Here is an 18,942-nt window from a genome sequence, read left to right on the forward strand (position 1 = left end):
TCATGCTCAGGGGTGAGTAATTCCCCCCGTTTCTGTGAGATAACACTGAACAATTTTCTTCTCTCAAGAGCAAGTCCTTTTAAAAAGATGTTACTATGCATCTAAAAAAGGAGCTTCCTGCACCCTGACTGCTGCTCCTACCAACTCACACAATATCATAATGCTGGCGAAAAGGAATAGGCTTTTCAGTTTGCCTTCTCCATCCCTTCCTCCCTCAACCATCTCAAGGCATTAATCAGACAGGAGGACACTAACAGGAAAACACAACTGAGCTCAAGGCCTCAGTAGTGTCTCCAGAGGAGCTTTTTCATAAACTGCATGGGTTCAATATGCAGATACTTGGCAGGATGGCTTTGGCTGTCTGAGAAATATCAGCATCTCTCTCTCTGAAGGGGCTTTGCTCACTCTTGCCCCTGCACTTGTCACAGTTCTGAAATCTGCCTTTCCATCTGGCATCCCATGTATTTCTCATCACCCAAGCAGCACTCTGCTTACTGCATTCATGTAACTCATATTCAGAAGCACCAGTTCTGCAAGACGCTCTGCTCTGCTGTATTTATATTTAGTTAGAGCACGAAATGCCCACGAGAAAGGCCAAGGGAAAAGGGAAACCCTTCTATGTCCTTTCATTACTGGTTTGCTCTGAGGATAGGCAAGGATAATGCATATCTCTGTTCACCCATAGACCTAAAGTGCTATATACACTGCTGGACAAATCATACTAACAGTCCTTTTAGAAAAGGCTTAAGGTGGGACTTTTAAAGGAGTTACCCTGCTCCTGCTAAATTTTTCGGAGGCCTGTATGCATAACTGGAGGCCTGCACTGAATTTTCAGAGTCTGAGACCCACCTAAAGCTCAGGGCAAGGCAATGGCAGAGCTACAAACCCACATCTCACTGAGTACCCAGGTTTTCAAGCATTTATGCACGTGTTGGCAAATCTTGTGTCTCAGTCTGGCAGCCTAGTCACAGGGTCATGCTACCCCTGATTAATTACTGAATGGCTACTTACTGCAATATGTGGTAGGAGGGAGGGAAAAATAAAATACAAATGAAATACAAAAACATGTTGTAGTACAACCAAACCAGCTCCACACCTCTTGCATCATTTGGCAAGTACGGAAAAGTAACACAGTAATACAGAAATGTATTTGGTCAAAGTAAGGAATCAATATTTTTTGATAAAATACATTCTATATTAATGCTCATTCACATTTATTACATGTAAATTAAATTTTTTATGTATAAAATTCCAGTTTATTCTCAGTGCTGCTTGGTCATGCTTCAGTTCAGGAGCAGGGTTCAACATGTCCGGCCCCTAACGAAGAGAGAAGGAATGAGAGCGCTCAGCTGTCTGCAGGACCAAGCCTCACACATCCCGTGGTCCTGCAGGTCCTGCCTGAACAAAATCTCTCTGCCTTTAGTGGGACTTTTGCAGGGGAGAGCGCTGTAGAAGGGCTGGCTGTCCAGCACCTGCAGTCTGTGTGGAAGTCACTCAATGGCACATGACATTCCAAAGAAAAAGTGAGTTAGTGAATACAGAAAATAACAATAACATATCTACATAATTTACAGCATTGTTTGGTTGCAACTGTACTAATGCTCAACCGCTCATTAACTATTCAATCAATATGCAGGGAAAGGTAGCAGAATGCAGTACACATTACAGTCTCCTGCATGCAATTATAAGCACTGGATCTTAGTCTTTCCTCATTTTATTAATTCCTGCTTATCCTGCTGCTACCAGTGCCCAAATCCCACTGAGCCTTGTGGAGTCAATCCCTCACAGCACTTAGGCCAGTCCACATCTCCACCACAGGCCCCTGACACCGTGCAAGGCACTTTTAGCAGCAGGTCCTCAGCTACTACCCTTGTCCACCCTGCACCCTCCCCTCTGCTGTGCCAGCACTCTCGGTGCAGCCACATGCTGAGCCAGGTGGTGGGACAGATCCAGCTGGAAGCCTGCCTGTCAGTAAAAGGCAGAGGGGTTGTGTCCCAGTCAGGCCAGGCTCACAGCCCAGCTCACTGTGCAGGTGTGTGTGGGGTGCCTGCACCTGCACATTGGTGCCAGCCACCTGCTCATCAAACAAATGGGTGAAGTGCCCAGCAAACCTGAGCAGCAGGACTTTGCCTCCAGCTTGCACAACTGTAAATTGCTCCCTTGCACTACAGCAGAGCAGAGGAAAGTCAGCCCCATAAGATCTGCTTGTGTGAGTCACAACCCAAGGGCTGGATGCTATGAAGAGAGTTCTTCCAAAGGAAGGCTCTGCTTAAGGCTGCAGCATCTGTCCTAGCTGGAGAGGAAAGAAAAATTTAGGGGCTTAAAGCAGGGGTGGAAACCACTGGTCTTACACTTTATTTCAGTAAGCAAAAAGCCTATTGCTGCTATACAGTGTTATACAGTGAACTGCCACAGTTCTCACATCACTAGTCCATAGAAAAGGTGCTGCAACTACCATGTCTATGCCTGCATGCTGAAAGAATGTACAAAGTTGCATTAAGCTCTGTTTTTCTTCCACTTTTTTTAAAATAGTCTTAAACTCTGACTTTTACAGTGTTGCAGACACTTCTGTGCAGACTCAGGTAACACACATCATCCCAGTTATGGAAGATCTTTGCCACTGACAGAAAAAATCATGTGCTATGCATCTCTCAAACCACCATCATAAATGTAAACCATCAAGAAAACTTGCTCTCTTCAATAACCCTGGAAAAAGAGTCTTTAAAAAATCTATTGAAAAGGAAACATCATTAACAACAGGATTTTCAAAATTATGAAAGTTATTTATAGGAATTGTCCAAGCATTTTCTCTTCACTCACTTTTTTAATAAAGCTAATTCTGTATAAAAGGGCTTTTGAGGCGTGTGACCTTCATTTTACAATCTTTAAAAAATTGGAAAAAAAGGAGTAAATTTAGAAACATTGTTCTTGATTGTGGAAAACAGCTGTATTACAACAGAATTACCTTTGCTTCTTATATTTTCGGTACAAAAGGCAAGTAAATAAAGAGACCCTGCATCTTCACAGTCTGGCACTCATCCAAGTTACTTGGAACTATGTAGAACAGGTAAAAAGTATGAGGGATCATCTTCTCCTTCATACTAAGACCCTTGCTAAACCCCTTGGTGAGCAAGTCCCCTGATAAGTAAAACCTCACTAGATTTTATATCAGCTGAAGCAGTATTTTGGCTCCCCTTCAATAAGGTGTACATGCCCAGACTTTCTCAAAGGCCCAGGAAGAGGTCCAGCATAATTTTAAGAGCCACGTGCTGGTTGACACCCTTATGGCTTCAGTGTTAAGTTGCATTCAAGTTGCACTCAAGGAAGATCCCAGAAACTACAGGCCTGTCAGTCTCACTTCAGTGCCCAGTAAAATCATGGAAAATATTATTCTGGAAGGTATATAAAAACACCTGGAGTACAGTGCAATCACTGGTCACAGCCAGCATGGCTTCATGAAGGCAAAGTCCTGCTTGTCAAACCTGACTTCCTTTTATCACACGGTAATCCACCTGGCTGATCAAGGGAAGCAAGTTGATGTCATGTATTTGGAGTTCAGTAAAGCTTTTGATAGTGTATCAAAAGTATCCTTCTGACCAAAATATCCAGCACACAGCTGGATAAACATGTCATGAGATGGGTCAGTAACTGGTTCACAGGATGGGCACAAAGGGTTACAGTGAATAGGGTGGCATCTGGTGATATGTCACCAGTGGGGTTCCACAGGACTCCATCCTTGGCCCTGTGCTCTTCAACGTCTCATTAACAACCAGGATACAGGACTTGAAGGAATACTAACTAAGTTTATTGAAGACACTAAATTGGGAGGACCTGTCAACTCTCTTCAGGGCAGAGAGGCCCTGCAGAAAGTCCCTGACAAATTAGAGATGGGCAATCAGCAACTGTGTGAAGTTTAACAGGGGCAAGTGCAGGCTTCTGTACCTGGGACAGGGCAGCCCTGGTTGTGTGTAAAGGCCAGGGAATGAGAGGCTGGAGAGCAGTGCTGCACAAAGGGACCTGGGATCCTGGTTGATGGCGAGTTGAAAATGAGTCATCAGTGCCCTGGCAGCCAGGAGGAAAAAGTGTGCCCTGGGGGGCATCAGGGACAGCATCACCAGCCAGGCAAGGGAGGGACTATCCTGCTCTGCTCTGCTCTGCACTGGGGCAGCCTCACCTCAAGTGCTGGGGGCAGTTTTGGGAGCCATAATGTAAAGAAGACATTTAACTATTAGAGAGTGTCCAGAGGAGGGCAACAAGGATGGTGGAGGGTCTGGAGGGGAAGCCTGGTGAGAAATGGCTGAGGTCACTTGGTTTGTTCAGCCTGGAGGACACTGTGGGGAGACCTCATCGTGGTCTTCAGCATCCTCAGGAGAGGAAGAGGAGGGGCAGCTACACATTTCTTCACTCTCATGACCAGTGACAGGACCCAATAGAACGGCCTGAAGCTGTCAGGGGAGGTTTAGGTTAGTTGTCAGGAAAGGTTCCTCACCCAGAGGGTGGCTGGGCACCTGAACAGGCTCCCCAGAGAAGTGGTCACAGCACAAACCTGGCAGAGTTCAAGGAGCATTTGGACAACATTCTCAGGCACACGGTTTCACTCTTAGGGTGCCCTGCACAGGGCCAAGAGTTGGACTCAAGGATCCTGATGGGTCTCTTCTAGCTCAGCATATTCTATGATTCCATGATTCTAATGCACAATGCCACGAGGTTTGAGTAATAATTTGGCAGTGTAACAAAACCAGCAAAGCTTAAAGTTAGTTGTCATGCAGAAGTGGGATAGTTGACAGCTAGTTTTTACTTGATTTGTAAGAAAGCAGCACTTGCCTTTGGATCACATGATGTCGAAGTACCAGGGTTGGTCATAATGTGTGCTGCTGGTGCCAGTTATTCCCAGGTATTAATTCAGCACTTGGAAACTCAGGTGTCAGTGAAATGACACCAATATGTCTGACACCCCCTGGACTTCCTATGTCCCACTATTTCTGTTAGGCCTTCATATGCATTTCTGCAGCACCAACAACTACTAAACTACTGTTTTTCAGGAGAAGTTTCTCCACGTTTGGTACTTTGTCAAAAACCTACAACTGTTGAACTAAAAAGAAAAGCGCAGGTGGTGTTTGCTCTCTGCGCTGGTTTCCTTGGAAAGGTCACGGGTGAGGACTTGGCACTCTCCCCACACGCCTCCTACATTCTCAGTACTCTACATTCATGTCAGCAAACACTACTCTCGAACACAAATCGAAGAGACAAGTCAGCGACAAAACTACTCTAGACTGATAACGGCAGAATGCTACCAAGACAATTCCATAGAAAACCCACTGAAGCAGGAGCAAAATTCAGGTCACTTCTTAGCAAAGCTCATCACGGATTATTATTTTTTTTTTAAACCATGTTTTGTAAAACTTTTATCTTGGCAGCCAGATATCCCCTTGTGATGTGCTAATTCAAACAGGCTAATGTGGGACCACCTGACCCCACCTGGTACCAAAGGCTTCCGAATTTTTTTATAGCTTCTCAGAAAATCACTGCTGACTGACACCCATCTGTTGGTGATCGGCTTCAGGCTCCTCTTCTTCCACATCTGCGTTATATTCTTCAAATGCATCATCATCAACATCTGGAAGCCCAAGTAACTACAAAGAAGAGAAAATACTGTGTAACAGTAAATTACCCACTCGTGCAGCTTTGCTGCAAATCTTCACACAAATCCTATGTGCACTTCTTAAAAACCTCAAACCCTGGAATAACAGCACTGCATAATGATCTTGACTCTCTTTCTCTCCCTCCTGGGATAAAGAAAGATTTGAAAATGCATCCTCACACCAAATTAAGCGCTCAGAGACCGGAAGATAAATAAAACCAAAACAAAGCACTTCCAAAAAGCTTCACATTCTTCCCTGAGGTCACATTATAAATTGTTGAGTGTTTAGACTTGGCAGTGGTTTAACTTCAGAAAGAACCATGATAATACTGTACAGTAGTTGTCTTGGTTTAAGTTTGTTTTTCGTCAGCCCTATAAAAGCAAAGGAGAAAACATCCTCATGAAGGACTGCCTAACGTGGAATAGACAAGAAGTCCCTAAAAACCCAAAGAACCTGCCATGTCAAATGCTGTTCTTGAAGCCTTCACTCCATCACACCAAATAAAGTCTTGCCTGCTGTGTGAAGCCCTTGCAGTAAGAATTACTGTGTATTCCACTGAAATACTGTCCCTTTAAACTTCTGCAAATTAGATTTGGGCTTGCAAGGAACTGCCAGTCCATCTTGCTTGGACAGTGTTTGGATGCCTCCACCTGATGGCTCCAACCACTGCAATGTCACCTCTTCAGTACAGGCAAAGGAGCAAACAGCCATACTTGAACTTCTCCCCTCTCCCAAAAAAGGCTGCCACGCCAACAGAAGTCAGGAAGACAGATAAACCAAATAACAGTCAAAAATAACGTATCTTTTGTGGAAATCTCAGATTCCTCCACTAACAGCTATTAACAGCCACAAAGCAAAATCATAGGCCCAGCATTACTGAGAATACCATGTATTTAGCTTGCCAGGGCTGGAAGAGCAGCACAGATGCATGTAACACCCTCTTTGGAGAGTGATGCAGCTGTTAGCTCTTGAAAGACGCAAAGCCCAGAAAAGTCGTGAGGAGGGTGACACTTTTTAGGTGCGAGCATGGAAATGAGAAGGCTGCAATGAGGCAGATTTTCAGGGGACTTTAATTCAGTCTGTGATCGACATTCAAAATTATTCCGTGGACATAAATACAAGGCACAGAATTAGCTTCTGGGTGCAACGAAGCTTGTATTCCTCACTGTCACTGGGAGAAAACCAGATTTTTAGTTACAGGCTTTCTTCAGCAGGGAAATGGAAGGAGAATTTGCTGACTAAATCCCCTCCTTTGCATTTTAAAAATACTTACAGAGAGACTCCAAATGGAAAACGTTTTTGTTTTCCAAGCAGAACAAAGTAATTTTTCCTCTGCATGCATATTTTTCAAATCAAATGCTTAACTGAACATGAACTGCTCAGTTCATTTTCAGGATGCGGGGGTTTTATTTCGTGTTGAAGCTAAAATTAAAATACTCAGTTTTCAAAAGGAAAAATCAAGGACTGTTTCTAGACCTTCTTATATACCAGTATTATTTTTGATAAACTAATCTGGTATATTCAAATTAGATGTGAGTGTTATACTCCTGTTTGTATCACCTGGCAGAAAGAGTTTTGATTGCATTTTTTTTCCCCACCTCTGGTCTTAATTCCTCTTTGATTTGCAAGGAAATGAGTCACATGAATCTTCATTTTACGGGATACTGTACTGCAAAATTAGCATGGAAAACACAACATGCACCACAAGAACTCCAAACACACGCACAATCCCAAAGGATGGGGAGTACATCCTGCTTTTCACACATCCTCTCTCTCTTCACCATCAGGAAATCCAGCTTCTCTTTCCCCTGAGCAGTGTAAATCAGAGGGAGAAGTGTAAATCAGTGATGCTATAGACTTTAGTGGTTTTACAGAGGAAGAATGGGGGTGGGGTGGGATGGAATGGGATGGAATGGTATTCTTCTCCAAGGGAGATGCAGTTTTATTCTCTGACAGACACTTTATGACCCTTCAAGTCACCAAGGACCTCGACCATGCAGGTCTTGTTTTTAGGTGTCATATCCTGTTGCTTCCCACAGGATTATGGTGGTCCCTCACTGCTGTTAACCCCTTACTGCTCTCTGGACTGGAGTGACAAATCAGCCCACACCTTCAACGGATCAGGGTCCAAAGCACAGGAAGCTCTACAAACACTGGGACAAAACAGAAGAAGGGTATACAAAAGGTAAGGACAAAGTAAGATGATGAAGATGGCCTGGGCTGATCCTAGATTGACTCCCAATCAAGGAGTGTCTTCTTTCCCACACACTAGTTTCTGCTTCTAGTCCATAGCTGCTATTTTGAAGTATCAGCTATGTAGCAGACTTGAAAGAACTTAACTGCAGAGGAAAACAAGGAGAAAAGACATAAAACAGAAAACTGTTGTAGAAAGAGAGAGCTGATTCATCAGCAGAAAACCCAAGGGGAACCAAAACTGTCAGGCAGGGGTGCATGGCTAGGAGGAGGTCAGGGGCATGGTGAGGAGGGAAGAAGGGAGGATAACAACCAGCAGCATTGCCTGAATGACAGCTATTTATTTCTGTTGGCCAAACTACCCATCTGGAGGTAAAGGAGAGGTCACCGGGACACACATGAATACAATGAATGTGGAATAAGTGGCTTTTACACTGCAGACTCCCCACTTCACATGTAGGCTTTCCAGGCTGAAGATGAGCTCAGTGTAGGACCCTTGGAATCTGCTGCTGAATTGTATGACTCATGCCTTGGTTTCCGGCAAACTTTGCCAGTTGGTGTGATGTCCATCACGCATTTCTTATATTTGTCTTTCTTAACCCTTCCAAAGTGCCCTGATTTTACAAATAGCCTCACAGTTACTAACTCACGGAAGCAGAGTGACACCGTCCCCTACCAAAAGCTGGCACACAAGCACACTGAAAAATAAACCATGTACAAGACTGAACTTTAGCAGTCCATGTGATGCTACACTAGAGATAACCCAGTTCTGTTGAATCCCTGTGGGAAGGACTATGTCTCCGGGCAGATACGCTTGAAAGCACCAGCATGGGCACCTCCTAGCACCAGAGCATGGCACCTCTGACACCAGAGAGACCAAAACACAGGAGGAGATGGGATGCTCTGCGGCAAAAAAACAGTATGTGAGCCCAGTGCTATTGGTTGATATCATGTACCTTTGTGGTGTCTGGCGCTTCTGGATGCTCCCCGAAGAAGTGGATAATAAGACAAATAACAAAGTTTTGTGGAAACCGACTCAAGAAAGCAGTAATGGGTAGAGACAACATGGCCCTCACCACCTTCAATAAAGAAACACCTTGAAAGGTGTGGATAGTTGTTGCAGGCAAACCAGCACTTTTTAAAAGCCTCATCTAATTAAATATCCTGCTTGGCACTGTGTTTAGGCACATAAAACATTAGGGAGAGATGCCTGAGAGCAGTGAGGGACAGTGAGCAGACCTAGACCACCCTCACTGCCTTCTGTGCCCAGGGAAGACTGGTGAGAAGAGGGAATTCTCTGTATCTCACTGAGAGGGATGCCAGCTGCTGGGCATTCGTATTCTCACTGTCTCCAAAACACAGGGCCCAGCAGCACGAGAAGCCAGTCCCTTCCCACTCCACAGCCCCAGGGCAAGCTCATGGAGACATGGCTGGGCTGTTATCACAAACATGCAGAGCAGGGCTGAGCTGAGTTACCAGAAAAAGTTGTTTTTGGAGCCCTCAGTTATGGGAAGGCAGATGCTCATGCTGTGCAAAACGGCATGGAAAGTTGCAGATGCACTGCCACTGTTTTTTCTAAATATTTCCCTTCAAAGGACCCCAACAAAGAATTTCAGAACTGTCTAATAATCACACATGTCTACTGGGAATACCAAAACGGAGAAGACTTTCAGAATGTGTTTTACAGTGCTTATCAAGAACCTGCTACAAACCTGGTCCACTGTGTCCCAGACTGAGAGCCAGAGCCACCAGATACTTCAGAAAAGCCCAGTCTGACCTTCAGTTGCAGTTTTTTCCTGAACTGCCATTTTTCACACCGGAGTTTACCAGACTGGTCTATGTCAGCTGATTTGCTGTGACAGAGGAGAAGAAATGCCCTGCAAATGCACAGTTGCCTTGAAGCTGACAACAAGGTGGTCTCATTAGTAAAATGGGTCCATTTCAGAAAGGACAGGAGACAGTATGAAGTGATGCCAAGGAAATAATTTCCCAATCTCAAAGAAAAGTGGTTTTGTTTTGGGAAAGGCCCGAGGGTGCAAAATACGGTTTCCATACATCTACTGTAACACCATTCAATTTTTAAAATCTTTCCATGTATGTGCTATTTTTAATAGTTACTACTAGGAAAAAATACATTCCTTGATTAGACCTGTCTACACACAGCCATACCTCAAATGATAAACCCTAATGCTGATGCAAATCTCTCAATACTGGGTGAAAGGAGAATCTGAGAAACGTAGTATCTGTGGTACAAGAAAATGAAGAGGTACTTGATTACAGTCTGAAAGAGGTTTCTGACAACTGAGGACACCGTTTTTGTGCAAACAAAAGCAAAATGAAATTCAACAGCTACAAAGCAAAACTAGAAAAATGCAGATTGTAAACAAAAGAGTTATTCAGAGCGGTAACTAGGATGAGAAGAAAAAGTGCCCAGCAGTGTTGTATCCTTTAAGTCACCTGAAGACTACATCAAGAGTTGGTGTCTTTGGAAAAGACACATTCTAGTTCAACCTCATTTTATATGGTCAGCTGTGGGAATCATGAGGTGAAATGTGATGTATTAATGAAGGGCTCAGGATACACGAGCACAATGGTTCCCCTGGCTTTCAACCTTTTTATTCTAAAGAGTAGCTCAACTTGGCTTGACTGAAGTCAATTTCTCAGTAGCTTATGCTGGAATAAATGTGGTTTAAATGAAATAAGTAACCTGCACCAATTTAATTAAGTCTTAAGTCCTTCTTAGTTAAACCAATGGAAGTTCCTCATCAAAGGCACAGCTTCCCTGAGCAGGAGAAGACAGCTATGAAGATCTTAGAGCCCAATATTGTTCCAGAAAACATACTTATATTTTTTGCATGTTCTCATAATTACAAGCAGCTGTAGTGACAGATCAGATTTCCAGCCCTTTCTAAGAAAAGTGTGCATCTGTTCTATTTATTTCTAGCCTCTCAAAGGATTCTTTAAAACGATGCTCTTTTATGTCGACCAGCTGTGGTGATCTGTTCAAGGGTGTAACACAGGGAGGGCCAGTGTTTTCCTATCAGTGCTCCAGGCCCTTCCTTTCGCACTAAATACTTGGGATACATCTCTAGTCTTCTCAGTTAGTCAGGCAGAAAAAGACAGGAGGGGAAAGCTGAGTATAAAAACGTGCATTGGTGAACTTTCTCATGGACATGACAGGAGAACGGCTCTGGCTACAAACCTTCCCCAGCTCTGCACCAAGCCATTAGCCAGCCCTAAACATTCAAAAGGAGCATTTGGCAAAAATGAAGGGCAACGGCCAGCTTAAGATATCTCATCCTGATGAAATCCTGGCTTTGGCACAAATCTTATTATTAAACATGGACGGAGAAAGCTGAGTAGCAGCAAAACAGAAAAATACAGGTCCCCTCCCCACAAAACCCCGCTTCTCTTCTAACTTCCTCTCAAGCAGTGACCAAACCAGTGTGTGCAAATACCAAGTGGCAACGATCCTAATAGCAAAATCTGCATCACTTGGGGGAAAAAAACCCCAATCATAAAATAAAATAAACCACCCTGAGGAGAGACCATACTTCCAGTTTCCCAGAGGTTTACTCTTGCTGTTCATATCCTTGCAAAACTCTCCAATTCCAGTGCCAGGAACCAACTCTGCCACAAAGTCCCGCGGCGCTGACTCGTATCCCGTTCCTTGGAGTCAGTGCTGCATCAGCAGGACGCGAGCCCCTGCCTGCTGCCACCAGCTGACACATCAGTTGGCCTGCCATCCTGCACGGGAATCTCATCCTCTCAAGAGTTGGAAATAAAAAGGCAGCTGACTTTCAAGAAACAATTTTCAATTGCCCAATGCTAACTTATGTGCTAACACTCCTGTACCCAGGCAGCTAACTGGAGATGTAAATCTCTGGAGAAGAAAAAACAGCTTGCTCTACCCAGTGCTGTCCTATTAAAAGTCACAGCTAACTGTTAATGTTTAGAAGGGGAAAAAAAGCACTTACAGGTCTGAAGGATTTGAAGACTTTTTCCAATATTTCATGGAGCGTCTTTTTCCCACAGGAGGAGATGTAGTCCTGTGCGAGCTGCAGAAAAGGTAAGCAGTCCTCACTTTCGCTCCACACATGCTGAAAGCCAACAGCAACACAAGAAAGGAAAGGCATTAACAGGAATTCACGCCAACCTTTCCATGTGATTTTATAAGGTGACATGTTGTAAACATCTGCCAAAATACACCGAGCCTCCTGCAGTTCAGACCCGCCCTGGGGACAGGCATTGCAGGCTCTTTCAGAAGCCACGTTTCTCAGGAGGAACCTGGATTTTATTAACATGATGCATCAGAAAACAGGGAAATTGATCCAGAAATGCCTCATGGTTGCACCAGCCATGAAGTGTACACGCATTTGGCGTGCACACGTTTTACCTATAAAGGTGCTTTTGTTCAACATCAGCCCTGCTCAGACCTGGAAGTCATGCTGGGTTTTCTCTTTTTCTGCATCATCTGCTGCAGTGAAGCCCTCAGGAAGAGCTAAAGCATCTCTTTGTCTTCTGGCATTAGTGCAAATATGATGCGACCCTGGAGGTGGAATTTGATGTGTAATTCTCTCGACGATGCAGAAGAAAAGATGCAAAAACTGCCTGCAGGCTAGACACAGAGCCAAGGAGAGATGTTTGGGCACTCACAGCATCCTGACACTTTGAGCCTCCCACCCTGTTTTGAGATTTACTCCTCCTGGAACACAATCTTCTCCTCCCAGGCAGGCACATTTAAACCCACTTGAGACCCTCCTGTCTTACTCCTGCTCAGGAGGTGCTGGTTCCCCAGCCTTACACTCAAAGCCTATCCCAAAACTAATGTTTATTCTGCTGCTAGGAGGTTGTTTGAAACAGAGCTGGCAAGGATGGAGGGAGCACCCAGACAATGCTTTCTGTGCCCAAGGGCACAAGCTAATGCATCATCTTAAACGCCTTCTGTTTGAAAACTTGGTGCATGGGACAGTCTTAGGCAGCCTGCCACACAGAGAAGTGCAATACTACCAAATTGGTTTGAGACACTTGTATCTCTCTTTTTGCACAGCAGCTCTTTTCCCCAAAGTGTCTTTTTACTTGCTACAAACAGCAGATTATGCTTAAACAAGGAAAGAGGAGGATCTCTCCAAAGCTTAACTAACATTCAGGCAAAGACTCAAAACGACAGATGTTTCAACCCCTAGCATAAGACTTGCATATTGCCTTCCTCTTCAGCAGTGAGTACCTGCCAGGGATGCAGTTTTGCACTTAACAAAAGAAAACAGTACTTAACATCACCTAAACTGCACCTTTAAGATGAAACCTGTAACTGCTTTGCTATGAACCTCACTTGACCTACATTTTCTTTGCTGCTTGTTGCACTTTACAAGCATAAACATAGTGAAATGTTTTGTTATGAAAAGAGCCCTGCATTACTGACTAGGTTCTGCTCTTTCCATATAACCAGAGTCATGTCTTAACCATTCTGGCAATAAAAATAAGTTCTTTACAGTCTTGCCAACTCTCAAACACACATACCACAAGTCTCATGATGCTTCATGCCATCTTAAGAGTCATGGGCCTTGTAATCCTATAAATATACAACTAAACCTCAGCTTCTGTTTACAAAAAAAAAAAAAAAAAAAAAAAAAAGTAGGAAAAAAGCCTGCACTTTGTGATTCCTATGGCCTAAAAAGGCAGAACGTACATGAAGTGAACTAAAATGAGCCCTCTTCAAAATATCAAATGGACACTTCCAAATCACATTTTAAAAACAGCCTTTGGAGAAGGTTTTGGAGGTCAGGCCCATGATTTCTTCATACTTGGGGTTAGCAATAACTGTTTAGCTACTCCTAAACTTCAGAGCTGAATGTTGCAGCTTGGCAATTCCTGGCTTGTGCCAAACCTGTTGCAATTGTTTATATATATAAAACAATTATGACTGCTGAGATCCTCATTCTTGTTTAAATTGTGGCTTCTTTTGACTACCAGAGCTATACACAGAAGCTTCCACATAAATGAAAATCAGGCTCTGCCCTTTAATAAATCATTGCTGGTTCGTTCCCCAGGGCAAGTTAACCCCATGTTGTCCTATCGTGTTTTTACAATCTCTTTTCAAGCTGCAGCACATTTTAGACACCAGTGTGAATTCATCAGCAGTAGGCAGAGGAAGATGACCTAACACAAGAGGAAAACCTAAGAGAATAACCTGATCACTGAATTTTTGAGGAGATTTTTTTGCATAGCATCATAGGACAATTAGCAAGTAACAATTCCAAAAATCTCCCCATCTGCAGAGGATTTAAAATGTTAACTGCAGCAACAAACGCATTACAAAAAGTTTCATGTGCCATTAGTGCACACATCTCATTCAGCAATGGGTTGATTTAATCTTCTCCCTCAAAAACCTCAACCATAATAAAGACCAGAGTTGTAATGCCTGTAGGTTCAGCTGCATCTACAGTCTCTGTGGTGCTTCAGTGCTGCACCCAGGCAGGAACTCTCTCAGCACTGATTCACCCATCTCCAGAGGAACCTGCAAAAGGAATTTCGGCCTTTCAAAATAAAAACAAACGTAATTTCAGGATTCAGCTCCTGCTCAGAAAGTTCAGTAAGACTGCATACATGGAGATGCTTTTCCTGGAAAACCCGATGCCTGAGGATCTCTCTGCAGTGGGAGAAGGTGGGTGCTGGCAAACTGGTGGACCACAGTGCTTGGCTCTGGCTATGCAATTAAAAAAATATTAACCTCATTATCAAAGTATGTGTTTTCCAAGCTTGCCCAGTTCTGCTCACAGTTGCTTTGTGTCACTACAAAAGCACACAGCCACTAATTTCTACCTCAGCCAACCTAAGATCACGGTTGAATTATTTAGTTTAGCATCTGCACATAGCACATAGCTGAGGAAATCAATAGGGTTGCATCTGGAGGGGTTTGCTTTCCCTCACACCTTTAAATGACTCAGTGTAGCTGGATGGCAGAATCACTTGCTGGCCCACCTTTTTCTAAGCAGCCCATTTGCTGTGCATGACAGCAAAACTTTTTATTTATGGGGATAATTTGACTTGCATAAAACACTCAGACCCACTGACTCTGTTCTGAAATATTTTCAGGAAATCTTGCAGCAAGATGGCATCATATTTTTATTTATTTTATCAGTTACTTTGAATACCAGTAATAACATGGTGACAAAACAAATGACAGACTGTAAGGAATAGCATCACAACCCTCACTCTCCTTGATTATGGCTATACAAGTCCAATTAATTTCTCAAGAACCTCAGGGTCATCAGGATGCGAACAGTACTTTGTTCAGCTATCTAAAACGCTGATTTGGAGTTTCAATGTCCAGGTGGTACTGAAAATGCCAATAAGCATCTACATGGTTCTCCTACGTCTCTAGCATGTTAAAAGCCTAGCCTAAAGATATCTTTTCAGGAAATGAAAAGTATCAGATTGTTATGATCTGGGATCTCTGATGTTAGACAAAATTCAGTGGTTTTCTCCCCCAGATTGCATCTTGGCAACCTTTCCAAGTTTTTCTCCTCTCCTCTTTCCTTTTAAGTTCATCATGCTCATCATTTCCTCTTTACAAGTGGGTTATCATGGAATTCTCTGGCACCTCCTACATAGCTTTTTAAGTTGCATCATTATGAAATGACGACGTAAAGAAAGAACAAGAATACCAGGCATCAGATGCTTATTAAATGTGAGGCTCCTCTATAAGAGGCACAGGGTGAAAGAAGGCTGTGAAGGGTGTCACTGTGAATTCTGTTTATATTTACTCACTTTCACACTCCACACTGTGTTAAAGGAGCCATGCAACAAGGCTTTAAAGTACAAATGATAATCAGTCCCTTGGCTTGTATTAAGTCTCCTTAAAATACACTTTAGCCTGTAATTGCACACAAAAAGCAAAGTTATAATCTGGAACATTAAAAAAAAAGGAAAGTGACTGCAAAAAACCAAGATAATCAAGCTGGGAGCACAAATTAAGTCCCACAGTGCACTAGGAGAAGGAAACAGGATGCTGCAGAATCATTAGTGGGTTTTAATCATATTAAAGAAACACCATCTCTTTAAAGAAAAAGAATTAAGAATGACACCTATCTGCCTGTCTTAAAAGTATTAGCATTACAAAAAGTGCCTCAACTAATAAGGCTAGAAAAGACAGAAGAAAACATCACTTCTAGTTTTCCACTGCTCATGTTCCAGATTTGACAGGAGTTGGCCCCTTGCTCCATTTTACTAGTGGTGACTCTGGGCAGGGAGTTCTTCCCACACCAACCCTGGAATGAAAATACTTTCAAAAAAAAACCAAAACAAAACACAGGGAAAATGTGATTTCAAATTAAAAAACCCTCCCGCCCCCCGCGCCGCGCCTCGCGACCCGCGCGCGGCTCCCGGCACCGGCCCCGCTGGAATTCGCCGCGCACAATTGACGCCTCCTGGCAACTTGGGGGAGAGGGGAAATTAAAAAAAAAAAAAAAAAGGCCAGCATTGGAATAGGGTCTGAAGCTGCCTAAGATTCTTTCTGCAGTTGACTAGACTTTGTATGAAAGAGTTAACTCAATTTTTGAGCAGCGTATAAAGAAACAGCACGTGCCTAAGAAAAATAAATGGACTTTCTTTGCAATTTCCAATATCATTAATGTCCAACCTCAGTTTTAGCCTAGCGCTGCACTGGATTCATACGTATTCCTGTTTAGGAGTGCAGCAGGCTTGGCCCTTTCTGGGTACAGGCATCTCCAGAGAGCAATGAGCACTGGGGTCTGACAGGCTCAGAGGTGCTGAGAAGACACATGTGCAGAGCTATTCCCACAGAGGACTGAGAGAATCCACATCCTGAGATACCCCACTGCTACATCTGAAGGTCTCAAGAGTCCCTCGACAGATGCATAACTAAACACCAGACATCTTCTTTCATAATTCAGCATGACCATCTACTCGACACAATAAATAAATAAATGTCCTGCTCGCTGGGATCTGTGGTCCTGGAGAAGTCACTCCACTGCTCTTTGTTTCCACGGACCCATCTGTCAAATGGGCTCACTCTGCACTTACCTGTGGGAAAGGGAATTAGCGAACATTTGTCAAGCAAGTTGAGGATGAAACTTGCTTCGTGAATGGAAGAACCTACAACATTCCTACAATAATGGTGCTAGGAGCTGTTTTGTTAAAATAAGCAAACCAAAATGCTTTCTTTGAAGTTAACTGGCTCTTGGCAGCTTACAAACCCCGTGGCGAGGTGCCGCTTTTCCGTGACTCTTCCTGCACTTCTGCTCACCACCGGGAGGGTTTGGCCGAGGGGAAAAGCACCCCCCGACCCTTCCCAAAGACAGAGGTGGTGGTGCCGGAGCCTTTTCCGCACAAACTCGGCGCCGAACTCCGCGAGGGGCGGCGGGGCGGGGGCGCCCGGCCGGCACCTGCACGGATCCCGCGGCGGGCCCGGGGAGCGGCGGGGGGGGCGCGGCCCTCCTGTCATCCTGACTCCATTTTATTCCTGCCCATTCTCCATTTGCCGTGACAGCCCTGCCAGTCCTCCCGTCCCCGCGCCGTGCCCCAGCCCCGGCACCCCGGCAGGATGGAGGGGCCGCGGGGGAAAGCGGCAGCTGCAACCCCCGCGGGGCGCGGGGCAGGCTGGGGGGCCCGCACCGCTCCCCCCGCCCGCCCGGATCCCGCAGCCACCGCGGGCCGGGTGATGGGGAAGGGGGGAGGGTGGGGTGTCCCTGCCCGCGGGGCCGCCCCCACCGGCAGCGGACTCCATTTTGCAGATTGTGGGAGGATCCCCCCGGCCCCACCGCCCTCCATCACCGCATCCCTCCCTCCCGGGCACGGCCCCGTCCTCCGTCCCCCCCGGCGCTCCCCTTCGGCTGCTCCCGCCGGGCTCCGGGGATCCGCACGGACGGAGCGTCCCGGAGCGGCGCGAGGGCTCCCCGCGCATCCAGGCACAGGCGCGGGGGGTGCCCCGCACGCCCGTGACCCCCGATCCCCTCACGGGGCACTCACGAAATTGTCGCCGCAGGCGGCCTCCGGGCAGAGCACGTAGAAGGAGACGCCGGGCTCGGCGTAGAAGTCCATGCGCCGCTCCGTCTCCTCGGCGGCGATGAGCTGGAAGGGCGTGCGGGCGCACCATCGCTCCGCCGCCTCCGCCAGCGCCTCGAAAGCCATCGCCGACCCCGCCGCCGCCGCCGCCGCCGTAATAATAAAGGAAAGCCCCACGCATGAAGGCGCTGTCGGCGAGACCGTGCCTCGCCTCGCCGCTTCCCATCCCTTTTCCCTGGGATTGGGCCGGAATCTCGGCAGCGCCCATTGTGCTGGGCACACGGGTAGCCCCTGCACTGGGTTCTCTGGGAGCCACCCACGAGTGGGCTGTTTTGCTGTCCAAATACAGGCAGAATCACCCCGTGACATCGGAAAACTTTACAGAGGTTCCTCCTGGCCCGGTGCTCTGATACCGTGGATATGTGGGTTTAATGAGGTTCGCATTACTCTTCCAAGCTTAGCCCAATGGATTATCTATATGTCCAGCCAATGCATAGGAGAGAGCAGAGGTGATCTGCATTTATGAAGGGCCTTAGATTTGCATTGGTGTACACTGTGCTGCAAAGGAAAACAAATCCTCACAGGCCTGTGTGGGTTTCCAGCAGAAAGCCCAGGAATTCATAGAGATGAACAGGAAGCACAGAGCCCATACGTGGCAGTGGGCGTAAAAGTTTGCACGGGCAAAGAAAACACTGGCCTCTGAAACAGCCCAGTGGCTGTTTCTAGTCTCCTGAGTGGTGTTCCAGTGCATTCCCATGGCAGGCACCAAAAGCCCAGCTGACTGCGTCGGTGTCACACATCGAACACTCCCATCCTATGTATCAGTTGGTGCATAAATCATTCGATGTAATGGTGAGGTCACCAGAGGTCTTTTCCAACCTCAGTGACCCTGAGGCTGGCTCGGTTACAGCATGGTGGCAATAACGATTCCAAGCTGCAGAGGGAATGTGGCTGAGCATAGCAGCACCAGCAAACCTGCGGCAAGGACACATTCCCGCTGCCTCCGGCTGACCTAGGGCACACTCCGAGCAGCCACGCTGCTGTGCTCAGCCCCACGGGCACTGTCTGCCGCCGCTGGCTT

General features: G+C 45.7%; 1 protein-coding gene across 2 annotated transcripts; it reads right to left on the reverse strand.

The window, feature by feature from the left end:
* Positions 1–1,209: 1,209 nt before the first annotated feature.
* Positions 1,210–18,010, reverse strand: MTURN (maturin, neural progenitor differentiation regulator homolog). 2 transcript variants are annotated; one of them, XM_041466743.1, is made up of 4 exons: positions 17,826–18,010; positions 11,813–11,935; positions 5,479–5,633; positions 1,210–1,317 (listed from the first exon to the last, which is right to left on the reverse strand). In XM_041466743.1, exons 1-3 carry the CDS (start codon positions 17,985–17,987, stop codon positions 5,523–5,525), a joined length of 396 nt encoding a protein of 131 aa, XP_041322677.1. In that variant the 5' UTR covers positions 17,988–18,010; the 3' UTR covers positions 1,210–1,317; positions 5,479–5,522. The 2 variants fall into 2 exon arrangements, with proteins under 2 accessions (XP_041322677.1, XP_041322675.1); XM_041466741.1 differs by lacking the exon at positions 1,210–1,317 and having other exon boundaries at positions 2,763–5,633.
* Between the last annotated feature and the right edge of the window lie 932 nt (positions 18,011–18,942).

The sequence above is a fragment of the Pyrgilauda ruficollis genome, unplaced genomic scaffold (genome assembly GCF_017590135.1).
Source record: "Pyrgilauda ruficollis isolate IOZ18807 unplaced genomic scaffold, ASM1759013v1 scaffold2, whole genome shotgun sequence".
NCBI classification, from domain to species: Eukaryota; Metazoa; Chordata; class Aves; order Passeriformes; family Passeridae; genus Pyrgilauda; species Pyrgilauda ruficollis.

Bases quoted from the DNA above. Each gene is read 5' to 3' on its own strand.
- MTURN (XM_041466743.1), bottom strand. From the start codon at position 17,987: ATGGCTTTCGAGGCGCTGGCGGAGGCGGCGGAGCGATGGTGCGCCCGC. The intron at 11,936-17,825 runs GTGAGTGCCCCG...GTTGGCTTTCAG, and splicing joins CCGCCTGCGGCGACAATTTC to CATGTGTGGAGCGAAAGTGA. The intron at 5,634-11,812 runs GTAAGTGCTTTT...TCTTCTTTGTAG, and splicing joins TCTTCAAATCCTTCAGACCT to TTACTTGGGCTTCCAGATGT.